Here is a 16,206-nt window from a genome sequence, read left to right as displayed (position 1 = left end):
ATATATTTTTTTTTTTTTAAAGTTCATTTATATTTGTCAGTATAAATATTTACATGCTTGCATGTAATTTTTTTTTGGGGGGGGGGGGGTTTATATTCTATTTTCTCCATAAGGTACCGTTTTTAAAGGAATTCGATTTCAATTTTTCGAAATAATAATTTTTTGAAAATCTAAAACAAAAAGTGAAAAGTATTGCGCGTGAATAAATGATTACTCCGAATGAAACCCCATTTTTATTTGATTAAAACCCCACCCGGTCATTTCACCTTTTGGTCGGAGAAATCGCCCAGCAGTGCCGCCACCACGAGTGGGTTCCTTCTCCGCCGTCTTTAGTTGAGCTTCTTTCCCTGCGCCGCCTATCATCACCACCGTAAAATGAGCGCCACCACTTTCAGTCCAATTTGTTTTGACAGAGGCCATTGTTGGAACAAGGTATTTTTATTTATTAAAATGATGTCTTTGCTAAAAAAAAAAAAGAGGCTCTATTTACTGATTCTCCTATTGATTTGTTCACATTGAGGGTAAATGTGTTTGATTGTTCAAAGTGTTTTGTTCTTTGGTATTCAGGACTTGAGAAAGCAACAGCGTGTTGTTAAGTGTTCGATCAAGAGTGGACACGCAACTTCACAAAAGACTGTTCGTGTTGGTGTTCTTGGAGCTAGTGGCTACACTGGTGCTGAGGTAAGCTAATAGCACACTCTACACAACACTCACACTTAGTTTCGTGCAAAGATTGAAGGGTCTATTGTTTTTTCCTTGGTTTTATCTTTTATAAGAACCAAAATGTACCCTTTTCAAACACTTCATCTTTTTAGTTTTTAAAATGTATCAAACTTATAGGGCAAAATTCACATGATAGTTTCATCTCCTAGTAACCTGTTTGTCAAATGCTACCTCAAAGCAGTGTGGTTAATGGCGGATAGCATAGCGGCAAGCCCAAAAAACGCTATTTCGAGTGCTATTGCAGCAAATAGTGAAGTAGCGGTGAACCCCCAGGGTGCTACGCTATAGCGCGCTATTAACAAGCCTGCCTTAAAGCATGCTTGGATTAGTTTGTGAGAAGTTTGGAAAGTTGTGGCTAGGAGTTAGACTGAAATGTGAATTTAAATCCATTTTTTTGCATAAAAGCTTTAAATGTACTTAACCAAGCAAGCTGTTATCATAGTTACCTCATTGTTTTTGGTTTTACTGTCAGTTTAAATCTGTTGTTACTCTGTTGTGAGATTGTGACAGCTCTCTTGGTTAGGTTCTTCGGCTTTTGGCAAATCATCCGGAATTTGGAGTTGCATTGCTGACTGCTGATAGGAAAGCTGGGCAGTCGATCTCATCTGTATTCCCTCATTTGGGCCCACAAGTATGGCTGGTTTTATGTATGCTGACATGTGTTTAAGAGTTACTTTCAATCACTTCTAGCTATATTTATTGAGGATATTGTATGCTATTTGTTTTATATCTTCTAACTGAAACTTGTGCAGCTTTTCCTTAATTATTGAGGTTGGTGATTACTTTCAATCATCATTTTCTTGTGTAATCCTCATGGTTTGATTATGATGTATGTCGGTTAATGAATTTGTAAGTTACAGAATGGACTTCTTTGCAGGACTTGCCAGATTTGATTGCAATAAAGGATGCTAATTTTTCTGATGTCGATGCTGTGTTCTGTTGTTTGCCACATGGAACCACTCAGGTTTATTCTTTTGTCTTTTTTCTTTCATAGTTCCCTTTATTGGTTAACAGAGCACTCGGTGAAGTTTATTTCTCAGAAGAAAAGAGATGCAGTAAGAGAGAGCGTGTGTCTAATTTCAATCCTTGAAACTATTCCTTAGTTTATATCCTTTTTTGCAGGATATAATTAAAGGCCTTCCAAAGCACTTGAAGATGGTTGATCTTTCTGCAGTATGTTTTAAGTAACTACGTCTCTTATTTTTCTCTAAAATATTATTTTCAGTATAGAATATGAATCAAGTTTTGCTTCATATCACAATGGTAAATGACTCATTTTGTAGGATTTTCGTCTAAGAGATATTTCTGAGTACGAAGAGTGGTATGGTCAGCCACACAAGGCACCGGATTTGCAGGTGGGAGTTGTCATATTCAACTATAAAAAGAAATCATTTATCTAGGTCAACTATTTTGTTTTCTTCATCAATATAGCACATTGTCAACCTATAGGCTTCTAATTTGTTTATTTCATTGAACCTTGCTTAACAAACTGTTGAACCTGTTCTATGTTATGTATCTGTTGAAGTAAGATGCTAGACTCTGAATTTGACTTGTTAACTTTGATTTCTATGCATATCTAAGAATCACAAAGCTTAAGTTGATTTTGTTGTTCTTTAATACAAAATCAAATGAAGTTCCCTTCAAAACCAACTATTATTTTTTGTAATTTTATTCTTCATGCTGAGTTAATCTAGTTACCTGTATCCAGAAAGAAGCTATATATGGACTGACAGAGGTTTCAAGGGAGGAAGTAAAGAGTGCACGTCTAGTTGCTAATCCTGGTTGTTATCCAACTTCCGTTCAACTTCCTCTTGTCCCACTGATAAAGGTTAGGAATGTTGCTTTGCTTTATAAAATACACATCCAGAATGACTGAGTGAGTGACTTTTCTACTTTTTTTTATTTTGGTAGCTTCTTAAGATGCATAAAGTAATATACATTTATGTTGTGTTTCAATGGTTCTTTGTCTCTGACTTGTATCTACTAGTCTTTGCTTTGTATTGTGGCTTGCAATTTATGCCTAGGGGGTGTTAATCTTGGTGTCCCCTTCACATTAAGAGGATTTTCTATAAATTGATTGGAAATAATTTAGCAAGAAAAAAGGCAAAGATTTATGCATATGTACATTTCTGGTCGTAATCTGGTGTCTATGGGTTATGGTCAAGAGAATCTTTAAAATAAGATTGAATTCAGAGCTTGACTTGAGAGTTGGATACCTGATTTGTTCACAGGGATACCTCGTATTCATATCCAGTGAGATCCGAAGGTCTTGTTATCTTGGTCTTTCAGTTCTGAGTTTCTTTCCATGGTTTCGTTTGCAAGGTTATTATTTATTGAAGTTTGGGATTCTACTTAGGTCCAATGAGAGGTTCACAGATCAAATGAACTGGTGAAGGATTATAAAAACTGATGACTAGTTACAATTGGAGTATTAACTGTAGATCATTTTTGCTACAAATATCATATAAAACCATCACCCGGGGGGGAAGGGTAGCTCACTTGGTGAGCTAAGGGAATGAAGGGCCAGGGTTCGAATCCTTGCGAAGGAACTAATTTACTAACAATTAACAACTAACATTGGCCTATCAAAAAATATATATTGGAACGCCTCTCATCTAAAGCAGTATTTTAGTTAATAGAAACAACAAATGTAAATGAAGTCGCACTCTTTTTCCCTTTCTTTGGAAAGGTTTTTAATGAGGCGACATTTGTAATGAAGGGACAATTGTTCCCATACGAAAGAAAATTAATGAAAAAATCATTTCAACAGAATCGCATATATTTTTTAATTTATATTACGAGTTCATGCAATGCAAATCGTATCAAGGTATGCAATACCGCGAGTAAACCTTTCGGAATAAGAGAGTATCGCCTTCAAAAGTTAAAAGCCTTGACAATTCTAGTGGCCACTAGAAACCAAGCCTCGTCGAAAAATCGGCTAAGGTATGTAAACCAAAGTAACAACGAAAGTTGGAAACAACTAAAACAACGAATGAACTTAAGATGATATCCATTTAAAGTAGGGAAAAGGGGGCGACGCCCATACATGATTGGGAATGAAAATAAAAGACAGGGCAATGCCCAAAGAAAAATTTCAACTTCATAAAATAAAAACAAATTCAAGCCAGGTTCTCGTTGTTGGCGTTGTTGCCCTGGCTTGTCCCAGCTTGAGGATCTTCCTTCTCTTGATCCTCATTCCTGTGCTGCTCATTCCCATCCTCGCCATCTTCTTCAGGCTCACTCTCATCATCGAATTGGGGAAGGAGGTCGAGGCTAATGTCATCATCACCAACTACTTGACCATCCTTGATCTCCTTCAGCCACCCAATGCGGGAAAGATCAAAGCCCGGCTCAACCACACTGATCTGCTCTTTGGCCGCCAGAAAGCCTTGAGCATATTGAAGAGAAGCACGCCCTATGATGGAAGCATTCAGGCGATCATATTTCTTTTCCAACTTTTGATATTTGGCTTGAATGGCAGTGTGCTTGTCATTTATGGCTTCTTTAAGAGACTTGGTCTTTTGAAGAAGCAGGTCCGAAGCAGCCAAGTCTTCAGTTAACTTAGCACACTTCTCCTCAGCAGATTTCAGCTTTTTGTTGGCAGTCTCAGCATCAGTTTTAGCCCGCTCATAGGCAGTCTTATAATCAGCCGCCTTTTTTTCATAACGGTTCTTGGCCGATATCAACTCCTTCACGCACTGAGCCATTCCCGCCACAGTACTGGCGGCAGAAAGCGCGTGATGGATCGCCACGGAAGCAATGTTGGGGGGGCCTTGACCGGAAATGTCCTTGTGAATCCGGTTGTCAAAAGTACGGGTCATGAATTCAAGCCCATTGAAGTGAGGATCCGACAAGTTCAGCAAGGGGGGAGGAGCCTCGCCACCAATGGCTGAGCTAGGGCCAGCTTGGTTAAATGGAGTTGGTGGGCGGTTGATTAGCGCGCTTGAATCTTGTTGAGGGGGCGGGACATTGTCATGTCCCTTCTTTTTCTCAGCCGGATGACTTCTTGGATCGAGAGTCGATTGGTGGAGAGGCCTACCACCAGCAGCACTTGAAGTTTTTTGACGTTTAGGGTCCCTGACGTTGTCAGAACCCGAAGTACCTTCATTCTTCTTCTTTTGCTCAGTTTCGGCGGCCCTCTTCTTTGCCGCCGCAGCAGACTGGGCGAGGTACTCCTTCATCTTGATTGGGTTCGCGTCAACCTTGCTTTTTCCCATCGTAGCTGTATGAAAAACACCAATTAGACGAGATACATGAACAAAAAGAAAAACAAGTTACGTGCAAAGATTATGAACTTACTAAAAAATTGATTTAAAGTGCCGGATTTCGACGCCTCAATCAAGTCGTGACCGGAAATTACTGGTAGTGTGCGGAGGTAATCGGCGACGCCTTGTTCAGATTCATCCAAGGCGTCGTATGAAACGGATATTTTTCGGCGAGGGTTCTTTGTCCAGTAAAAAGGGAAGAGAGGGTTATTGTCGGAATCTCGGAACAAGTTCTTTATTTCGGGCGACTCCATAACTTTAAAGTATTTTTTCTGCCATACTTTGTAATGGCTTTTAAGGGCGGTAAACCGACTCATGTTCTTACGGGCTAAAAGTGGAACCCATTTCACAGAAGTAGGTTTAGTGGTGACTGATTTATAGAAAAGGAAGAACAAAGGATAGGTTGGAGTGAAACTCAAGTGTTCACAAAGAATTTCAAAGCAGCGGAGAAAACCCCAGGCGTTGGGCTGGAGTTGGCAAGGCGCCACATTCAGAAAAGAAAGAACGTGACATATAAACGGCGAGAAAGGAAGTTTGATGTTCAAATCTAAGAAGAAATAGCCATAAACAAAGAAGAAATCGGGCGATTCATCGGCTGGTTCTTTACGCAACAGAACACAGTCATCTTCGCCACATGGGAGGACATTTAACAGATGATCTTCATTATTCGAGGTGGCGGGATTTATCTTCGTGAACCCTTGAGCAGATATTCGAAGCGAATTAATGCTCCCAACGCTGCTCCAGATAGAACGCAACAGACATTTATCTTCAACTAAATGCACGTCAGAGCGCCATTCAGGTGAAGATAAATCTCCATTAGAGGAGAGAATTGAGTCTACAGAGCCGGCGGGACCGGAATCATCATGGGTAGAAGGCGAGGAGTGAATTTCAATTATAGAGGGGGCGACAACTTCCTCCTCCGTGGAGGGTGAAGAAAGTTCTAGGGAAGAAAGGCTAGCGTTTGGTAAAGACATGCGAGGCAGTTTCATAAAAAGAAGAAGATGAACGAACTAAAAGTAAAAAGAAGATGAACAGAGTCAAAAGAAGAAAGAAGATGAACAGAGTCAAAAGAAGAAAGAAGATGAACAGAGTCAGAGAAAAAAGAAGTAAACGAAGAATCTCAGGAAAGAGAAAAACTAACCAGGGGAAGAACTGTGGATTTGAGAAAGGAGAACGTCGGCGATAGGGGAGCACCGCGCAATGACGACGGCCGGAGGAAGAAAAGGTTCACCGGAGTTCAAAGAAGAGAATGAAAGCTGCGGTGAAAAGGTTTTCAGAACAAAAGTTTTAAGAAAGTGAAAAATGAAAAGTGAAAAGGGGTTTTTATAGAGAGAAAGGAGGAGAGAGAATGAGTGGGGGAAGATCGTGGGATTGTGGGATTTGAAATTCGAAAAGGTAGGAAGCGAAAAGACATTACTCCTCGAGATGCACAACTGAAAATTGCATTTATAACAAATGATGACGAAATCCCGGAAAACAAGGATACGTGCGTCAGTTGAAAAGACGTGATTGACGGTTATAACTAATGGCGACATATCTTTGAAACGGCAACAAAGGTGGCGAAGCGTGAAAATGGCGATGTAACAACGAAAGTAAAATGGCGATGAACGAATAAACAATAGAGGCGAACTACTAGGTAACATGATGAAGACATTTCGACTCATTACTCGAGTCTCATGTCTTGGGGGCATGTGGACTGGGCGGGACATAAAGAAGATTATGTCCCGCCCAAAATAAACAATAAACCATTGAAGATAGCCATGGCGGGAAGTGCGACACAACGAGCTTCATTGCCCTCCCTTAGATGATGGACCCACAAGCCAGCTGGAAGATTCCTTTGGATTTGTCTTATATGTACAGGGATTTGGGCCCTGATTGTCAGGCCCAAATATAGGAAAGATCCATATCATGACCACCCCCTCTATAAAAGGGGAGGTCATCCACTTGTACGAAACCAACTTTTTCAGCATTAATGAGAATATTCCTTTTATGGTAGTTTTGCTATTTTAGTGCTCTGCTAGGGTTTACTTTCTGTCATTCTTTTACGTAAGCTTGCCCTAGTACAGAACATATATATATATATATATATATATATATATATATATATATATATAAAACCATCACCCAAGGGGTTAAACTTTTGGGGTAGTTGGTTCATGACATGGCATCAGAGCTTTTGTGACCAAGTGATCTAGAGTTCGATCCTTGGTTCCCTCCATTGTTCTAATAAAAAAGTTGAAGTTTAGCACAAGGTAGGTGTGTCTGTGTATTGTCCATGCTTCAAGCCCAATGGGCTCTAGCGTGAGAGGGCGTGTTAGGAATATAATATGAAACCATTCATTTGTCTTCCCTCAACAGTTTAAACTTTTAGCAGAGTTGGTTCATGACAATTTTAAATTAGTGGAACAAATGAAAAACAAACAAAATAAGCACACTACTGTATCAGTTTAAGACAATAGCATTTTACATTCCTAATTTTTTTTCTATATATAAAGTTTGTAAAATTAAGAGAACCAATGTTCAAATTAGTATGTAATGCAATGTTCCAATTAACAATGAAGTTTCTAAGTTTTGAACTTTGAAGTGCATCAGTCTTGAAATCAAAACAACTGGCATAAATGATAAAACTATAGGAAAGAGGATCGAAAATTGTTTTGGATTTCAAGGACTAGAATTTAGATGTCAGAAACATAGAATAAAATTGGATTGTAGTATCATTTAATCCTATAATTGAAATTGTGGTTTTAGTGTCATATACTCTACGTGCTATGGTTAGTTGTGCACTTTTCATGTTTTTAGTATAAGACTATAAGTGTCAGCTATTAAATTAAATCTATTCATATTCATATTAAGTCTGAAAATGTGCTTCGTTTTTTTCTCCATTGTCAAGATGTGCAATACCTTTGCAATGAACATTTTGGTATTTTTTGGTGAGGCCTGTTCATTAACATTTTTTTTCATGGGTTTGGTGTGAAGGAAAACAAATCTTGTTATGCCATAGAACTATTGTCATGGGCTCTTCAATGTTCCGCTGATGGCTTGTTTATTTCAAATCTGCAGAGAGATTGGACAGCTCTCCTACAATGTCTAGTTTTTAGCAGTCCCCCTTTATCCTGTTTCATCTCCGTTCGTTGTCTATGTTGATCATTTCTTATCTTCCAACCCTTTCTATTTCTATCTCCCCTTTTCTCTGAATAAATTTCTTCTTCTATGAAAAAAACCCATGCTTATTTATTTGCATTTATTCAATGACATGAACAGTTGATCATTCATAGAAGAAGAGAAAAACAAGGAATAGTTTGCATTAAAAGGCATGACGTGACAATAGTGAGATGCTGTTGCTATACTTAAACAGCTATCTAGTGGATTTGTTGAAAATATCCACAGTTCTGGATAATATAAATAGTCTTATTTTGGATGTGCACCTTTACTAATCTTGATTATCAAGCCTGTCTACCTTGATTGAAGTACTTAACAGTTAAGATGCTGAATCACGGGTTGATTTTAGGGATAGAAATCATAGAATCATAGAAGTACTGTCTAGAGACTTAGACTTCGCTTTATTGGCTTTATACCTCGTATTTTAAAATCAAATTTTCGAAGTTATTGATTCTACAATGCTTGAAGTGTTTCATATCCACTTTTCTTTGAAGTTTCTCCTTTCTGAGTTTTCTTGTCTTGCAGGCTAGTCTTATTCAGACTAGTAATATTATTATTGATGCTAAGTCTGGTGTGAGTGGAGCAGGTTAGAATTTTGAGGCACCTCTTTTCTATTTTATGACTAGTATATCACAAAACATTCTCAGCATAAGCTTATCATTTCAATGCGCTTCTATTACTTGGTTCTCGTTGCAGGGCGTAGTGCCAAAGAAAATTTGTTGTTCACTGAAGTCACTGAGGGGATGAACTCTTATGGTGTTACCCGGCATCGCCATGGTAAGTTTGTAATCTTTTTAAAATTTGATTTATGCCTTTGGAGTCCTACATACTCCATCCTAACTAATGCACTGAGTGACTGTTTTTTCTCAGTGATTTTGTGATACCACTTTTTTTCTTCCATAGATCATTTTTAAAAACAGTTGTTTTGTGTTTGGGTGCAGCTATCAAAAGCTAATGTTCACTTTGTAACTGCTTTTCTTTATACAACTAGAGAACAGGATATAAAAAGTACCTTTCAATGAAATTTGGATGATAATCTTGTTTTAGTAAATTTGAAAAACATAATAATCTAAATTAATCTTCTAAATTTTTAAATTTTTTACCATGTAACTAATAATATTTGGTTATAATTTTTTTATCAATTATGTGGATATTAACCATCGGCAAAACATTTTCTATATACTTTAATTTCGCTAACATATAACATTTGTCAAAAAGGAAATTTCATTCAGATCTATACTTTAGAAAAAATAAACCCAGTGTCCTTGCCAAATATGATTCGTAACATTTTTTTCTCATTTCATGAAAACGTGCCCACCAAAGTTTAGAGTGATTTTCATTAGACAAAAGAGGATTAGTGGGTGCTGGCTAATCATGCCATGCTGGAGCTCCTTGGTGTATGTTTAGCCATAAAAAGTATGCATCTCTTCAGTAGCAATGAACTTACACTGATGACCTCTTTCCCATGTGAATAACATTGGATTAAACCTTTTACCACTAAACTCATGTCTAAGTTATTATATAAGACTATTGATTTTAGCTATTGGTGCAAATGGCATCTGTATCAAATTTTCCTATTTTGTGGGTTCTAGCTCCAGAAATTGAACAGGGACTCACTGATGCTGCGCGCTCAAAAGTAACTGTTAGTTTTACCCCACACCTGATTCCAATGGTAAGAATGGACCTCGGCGTTCTGACTTACATTTTCTTTTCTTGCTTGTCAGGTAACTAACAAATGTTTCTCTCTTCCATTTATCAGAGCCGTGGTATGCAATCGACTATTTATGTAGAAATGGCTCCAGGAGTAAGAATTGAGGACTTGTACGAGCAACTGAAGCTCTCATACGAGGTTTATCCTTTTATATCACTACTTGTCACCTCATCACATTTAGATACTGTTAGCACTATTATTTACATGCAATACAACATGTAAAGAATGCAGTCATGCAGATGTTAAATTGGTGCTTAAAGGCTATTAAATTTTCACCTCATCACATATAGATTGATAGGAACCGAATTGTTATGATAGAATAATTATACAACTCTGGTTTTCGAGAGCCAGCCTCTCCTAATTCTAGAATTTGAGAGTCCAGACCTCTCCCACCATAACACACAACTTCTGAATAATCTCAACTATCTTACATAACTCTTATTTATAACCACTCCTATATGATTTAAATTCAAACCATAGCAGTTACCTAACTGCTTTAATCATAAAATTACCCAACTAATAAATTAAATAATAATAACTTCCTAACTGCTACTGTTCACGAGTACTGTTCATGCAGTTCCCTATCAATACCCCGCCCTAAAAGATCCACCTTGTCCCCTAGGTGATAATTCAGAAAAGTTTCTTGCACTATGGAAGGAAGCCTGAATCTGGTGGCTTTGCCGGAGGTCGCTTGGCAGTTACCAAATGGCATGGAACACAGCCCAAGGTGTTGGGATCACCGACAAAGAGGTCTGGTGGCTTAGCCGGCGGACGATTGACAGTCATTGTCTTGCAACCAAGTGAGTCCAGCGGTTTTCGTGGTGGCCTTCCCGTGTGAACTGCAACGCTGTTCTGGAATCGCAGAGTCTCAACCTTTGTCACCCTCAATTTCATCTTTACTGTAAACTCAAAATACAGCGATGGTGAGTGTTCAACCCGCAATTTCAGTCTTCCTGTTCCATCGAACCCTAACACTCTGTTTGGTAGAGTAGAGAGAGATAGAGAAGAGAGTAGAGAAGAGAGAAGTTGAGTAGAGAGAAATAGGTGAGAAATAGAGTAGATTTATAGAGAAGAGAGATAGAGAAGAGAGAGACTCAAAATCAAACAACCACACATCTCTCCCCATCTCTCTTCAATTTGGAGAGACTGAAAAGTGGTGGGTCCCACCATTTTTTCTCTCCTCTATCTCTCTCTCCCCACTTACCAAACACACATACTTCCGCCTTCCTCCCCCTAACTCTCTCTTCCCCATCTCTCTCTACTTAAACTTCACTCTACCAAACAAAGCATAAGTCAGCCTTTTGGGGCCAAACAGTGGATTCGTCCTTCGCTTCCCGTTGAAGGCTGCAATCCTGTCTTTCCACCATGGTCGAACCATGCTGCAGCAACTGCTGGATGAGGGCGATCTTCTTTATTTCGTCCTTTCTCTGACGTGCAGATTTCCTCTCTCAAATCTGCAATCCCCTTCTTTATTTGTCTAAGAAGGCCAATTGTTGTCTCCTTCTCCATTTCTTCACGATTCATTTGCACCACAGCACCTGGATGGTGCTTTGATACCAAATTGATAGGAACCGAATTGTTATGATAGAATAATTATACAACTCTGGTTTTCGAGAGCCAGCCTCTCCTAATTCTGGAATTTGAGAGTCCAGACCTCTCCCACCATAACACACAACTTCTGAATAATCCAGTTGAAATATTTGGTAATATTATTGATATGAAAAACTGTACAGGGATTCCTCTTCTTATAGAGGGAATTACATATTGTGATTGATCAAAGTCAAAGAAGGAAATCCTTGACTAAAGAGAGAATTAAGGAGAATGAATGGAAATAAGAAACTACCTAAAATAAACTAAGTACAAACAGGAAACAACATAATTATATACAGACAAAAATATAACTGCTAATTAAGAGCATTAAATGCTCTATTTCACAGTCTGTTGACACTCCCCCTCAAGCTGGCCTAAAGATATCCTCCATAGACAGCTTGCTAGTTATGTTGTCAAAGGATTTCTTGGGTAATCCTTTGGTTAGGATGTCTGCCGATTGCTCTGCAGTGGGAACATATGTAAGACAAATCTGCCCACTTTCTATCTTCTCTCTGATGAAGTGTTTATCAACTTCGACATGCTTGGTCCTATCATGTAGGACCGGGTTGTGTGCAATAGATATTGCAGACTTGTTGTCACAATAAAGCTTTATTGGAGGAGAATTGAAAACCTTTAATTCCTGTAGAAGCTTTTCCACCCATAATGCCTCACAAATTCCATGAGCAACTGCTCTAAATTCAGCTTCTGCACTACTCCTTGCTACAACGGTTTGTTTTTTACTTCTCCAACTAACCAAGTTTCCTCCAACAAAGGTGCAATAGCCTGATGTTGATCTTCGGTCTGTCACACTCCCTGCCCAGTCTGCATCAGTGTAGGCTTCTACCTGAAGGTGCCCACGGTTTTTATAAAGAAGCCTCTTCCCAGGTGATCCCTTCAAGTATCTTAAGATTCTGAAAACTGCCTCCAAGTGTTCATGACCTGGTGCATGCATAAACTGGCTTACCATGCTTACAGCAAAGGCAATGTCTAGACGGGTGTGAGATAGGTATATTAGCCTTCCCACTAGTCGCTGATACCTTCCTTTGTCCACCATATTTTCTGTTTCAGCTGGTTGCAACTTTAAGTTGGGCTCCATGGGTGTTTCTACAGCTTTGCATCCAAGTAATCCTGTATCTTTTAAAAGATCCAGAATATACTTTCGCTGGTTCATAAAGATACCTTCCTTTGATCTTGCAAACTCAATTCCAAGGAAGTATTTCAATGGGCCAAGTTCCTTGATTTCAAAAACTTTAGCAAGTTTCTCCCTCAGATTTTTGAGTTCCAAGCAATCATCACCTGTCAGAATAATATCATCAACATATACAATCAAGATAACAACCTTATTATCTGCTGAATGTTTATAGAACAATGTGTGATCAGCTTGGCTTTTGATATATCCAAGCCCTTTTACCACTGTTCCAAACCTCTCAAACCATGCTCTTGGAGATTGCTTCAGCCCATATAATGACTTCTTTAGTCTACACACCTTATTTCTTCCAAGTTCTTCTTCAAATCCGGGGGGAAGACTCATAAACACTTCTTCCTCTAACTCCCCATTCAGGAAAGCATTCTTTACATCCAATTGATGTAAAGGCCAGTTGTAACTTGCAGCAAGGGATATAAGAATCCGAACAGAGTTAAGTTTAGCAACTGGAGCAAACGTCTCTTGATAGTCTACTCCATAAGTTTGAGTGAACCCTTTTGCCACCAATCTCGCCTTGTACCTCTCTACACTTCCATCGGCCTTGCACTTAATGGTAAATACCCACTTACAACCCACCTGTTTTTTGTCACGTGGCAGGTCTGTTATTTCCCAAGTTTCATTCTTTTTCAGTGCACTCAACTCTTCTAAGACTGCTAAATTCCAATTGGAATCATCTAGTGCTTCCTCAATGTTTCTAGGCACAAACAGATCTGTTATTTTAGAGGTAAAAGCTTTGTGATTCGGGGAAAGATTTTGGTAGGAAACATATTGGGAAATGGGATGCTTTGTGCTAGATTTTTCTGATTTTTGGGTGCAGGTTCTGGTTCCTTTCCTAATAGCTATGGGTAGTTCAATAGTAGAAGTGAAAATGTCAGTGTTACCTCGAATTTCTTGTGGTATTCTTACTTGGTCTTCTTCCGGGATTTCTGGTTGGCTTGGTGCAGAGATGATGGATTGGTCTTTGGTCCTTTTAGGATACTTCCGAGTATAAACATGGAACTCCTTTTTTGACTGTGGTATTTCTTTCTCTGTTTGGGCTCCACCTAAGTCTGGCATAAGATTTCCTTTAGAAATTTCAGAACTTGTTTCCACATGTTCTTCCTTGTTGCATTCATCAATAAAATTTGTATTCTCTGTGTGTACAATAGGAATAGGCAGCGGTTCATGCAAAAAATTGTCTTCACTCACATTATTATTCTCCCCCTGAAGGGAATTTTTTTGAAAAAAAGGTTGATGTTCAAGAAAGGTAACATCCATGCTAACACAAAGCTTCTTTGTGATAGGATTAAAGACTCTATACCCTTTTTGGTTTGGAGAATAGCCAACAAAAATGCATTTTTCTGCCCTTGGGTCTAGTTTGGACCGAGATGTGGAAGGTTTATGCGTAAAAACTGTACAACCAAACACCTTTAAAGGCATATCAGTATGTAATCGACATGCTGGAAAAATGGTTTGGAAATTTTCCTAAGGTGTGCGATAATTCAACACACGAGTGGGCATTCTATTTATAAGATAGGCTGCTGTTAGGACAGCATCTCCCCACAAATACTTTGGAACATTACTCTCAAACATAATGGCACGAGCTACTTCAAGGATATGTTTATTTTTTCTTTCAGCGGTGCCATTTTGTTGAGGAGTATTTGGACATGTCGATTGATGCTGAATGCCTTTATTTTTCAGAAACTCATTGAGATTTTGATTGAAGTACTCAGTTCCATTATCACTCCTCAAAATGGAGATCTTTGTGTCAAATTGAGTTTCTACCATTTGTGAAAAACTTTTAAATATATTACGAACTTCAGATTTTTCATGCATAAGGTAGACCCAACACAACCGGGTGTGATCATCTATGAAGGTTACAAACCACCTTTTTCCAAATTGAGTTGTAATTTTTGAAGGCCCCCAAACATCACTATGGATTAAGTAAAAAGGTCTAGATGCATGATAAGGTTGAGAATAATAAGGAGCTCTTTGATTTTTTGCAAGAACACAACTTTCACATTCAAGAGAAGAACAATTAACATTTTTGAATAAATCTGGAAACAAATGCCTAAGATATTGAAAATTCGGGTGCCCTAGTCTGTTATGCCAGAGCATTATTTGGTCCCTAACAGAGGTGCAACTCATACCACAAAGACCCTGAGTTGCTTTATTTCTGAAAGTATCCTCAAAGTAGTAAAGTCCATCCTTCATCTTAGCACTGCCAATCATCTTCCCCGAAATCCGGTCCTGAAAAATACAATGAGTGTCAAAGAATGTCACACTGCAATTGGAATCTTTGCAGATTTTGCTAATAGAAAGAAGGTTGCAAGATAGTTTGGGCACATGTAAAACTTTTCCTAAGCCAATGTTATTGGATAAGGTAATCTTCCCCTTCCCTGCAATTGCGGAAAAAGAACCATCTGCAATTCTAATTTTTCCATTTCCAGAACAAGGAGAATAGGTTTTAAATAAAGGAGAAAGGCTAGTCATATGATCTAAAGCACCTGAATCAATGATCCATGGTGCATGAATATTTGAGGTGCAATTAAGGGAGCTAGGGGTAGAAAAATTACATGTTTGTGCCACAGAACCACTAGGAGTACCAGATAAAAAATTAGAATTTAACAACCTTATGAGTTCCTCAACTTGTTCCTTTTTCAAGGAAGTCTTTTCTGCCTCATGAGCTGTAGGGAAAGATTTTTTATTTTTAGGACCTGACTTGCCACCCTTTAGATGTGATGGCCTCCCAATAATTTTCCAGCAACTTTCCCGAGTATGACCTGGTCTGTTGCAGTGATCACATCAGCGGTTTGAGAAGTTCTTCTGGTTAGTAGAAGTCTTAAGGGCAGCAGTTTCTACAGCAAGAGCATTGGTCTCAGAAGGAGGTGCATCCGTTTTGGTCTTTCCCATCATCACACTTCTGCGAGTTTCCTCTCTTCTAACTTCAGCAAAGACCTCACCCAATGAAGGTAAGGTTGCTCTCCCAATGATTCTGCCACGAACTTCATCTAGCTCTTCATTCAGACCAGCAAGAAATTGAAATATTCTACTTTCTTCCACGGTCTGTCGATGGTGGTTGGCATCCTCTGCAGAGTTCCACTTGTAAGTGTTGAAGAGATCTAGATCCTGCCAAACTCGCTTCAAAGAGTGGAAGTATTTTGTCACGTTATTACCTCCCTGCCGAATTTCTCTGACTTTCAAGGTGAGTTCATAGATCTGAGATTTGTTCTCAAGATCTGAATACATTTCCGTGACACTATCCCATAGCTCTTTGGCTGTGGAATAACACATGTAATTGCTGCTAATGTCCTCCTCCATGGAGTTTACCAGCCATGTCATCACCATGGAGTTTTCAGCGTCCCAAACAGCATATTGTGGATCAGCAATATCTGGCATGGGTTTCTCACCAGTGAGATACCCAAGTTTTCCTCTGCCACGAATATTCAACTGGATAGATTGGGACCATCGGAAATAGTTCGACCCATTGAGTCGAAAAGTGGTGATTTGGACAGAATGAGATTCACCGAACAGGACTCGCTGCTCCTGCCTTGGAGGCACAGAATGAGATTCGC

General features: G+C 38.9%; 1 protein-coding gene across 1 annotated transcript in view; it reads left to right on the top strand.

Moving 5' to 3' along the window:
- The first annotated feature begins 213 nt into the window (after positions 1-213).
- LOC130737412 (probable N-acetyl-gamma-glutamyl-phosphate reductase, chloroplastic) overlaps positions 214-16,206 on the top strand; it is a 21,208-nt gene continuing 5,215 nt past the window's right edge. The window contains exons 1-11 of the mRNA XM_057589173.1: positions 214-432; positions 568-681; positions 1,247-1,354; positions 1,601-1,687; positions 1,846-1,896; positions 2,007-2,078; positions 2,432-2,551; positions 8,673-8,733; positions 8,844-8,924; positions 9,740-9,819; positions 9,907-9,996. Coding sequence (XP_057445156.1) covers positions 376-432; positions 568-681; positions 1,247-1,354; positions 1,601-1,687; positions 1,846-1,896; positions 2,007-2,078; positions 2,432-2,551; positions 8,673-8,733; positions 8,844-8,924; positions 9,740-9,819; positions 9,907-9,996 — 921 coding nt within the window. The 5' untranslated portion in view covers positions 214-375. The remainder of the gene's footprint in view (positions 433-567; positions 682-1,246; positions 1,355-1,600; positions 1,688-1,845; positions 1,897-2,006; positions 2,079-2,431; positions 2,552-8,672; positions 8,734-8,843; positions 8,925-9,739; positions 9,820-9,906; positions 9,997-16,206) is intronic.

This window comes from Lotus japonicus, chromosome 2 (assembly GCF_012489685.1).
Source record: "Lotus japonicus ecotype B-129 chromosome 2, LjGifu_v1.2".
In the NCBI taxonomy this organism is placed as follows: Eukaryota; Viridiplantae; Streptophyta; class Magnoliopsida; order Fabales; family Fabaceae; genus Lotus; species Lotus japonicus.
This window is presented reverse-complemented; position numbering and strand designations above follow the sequence as displayed.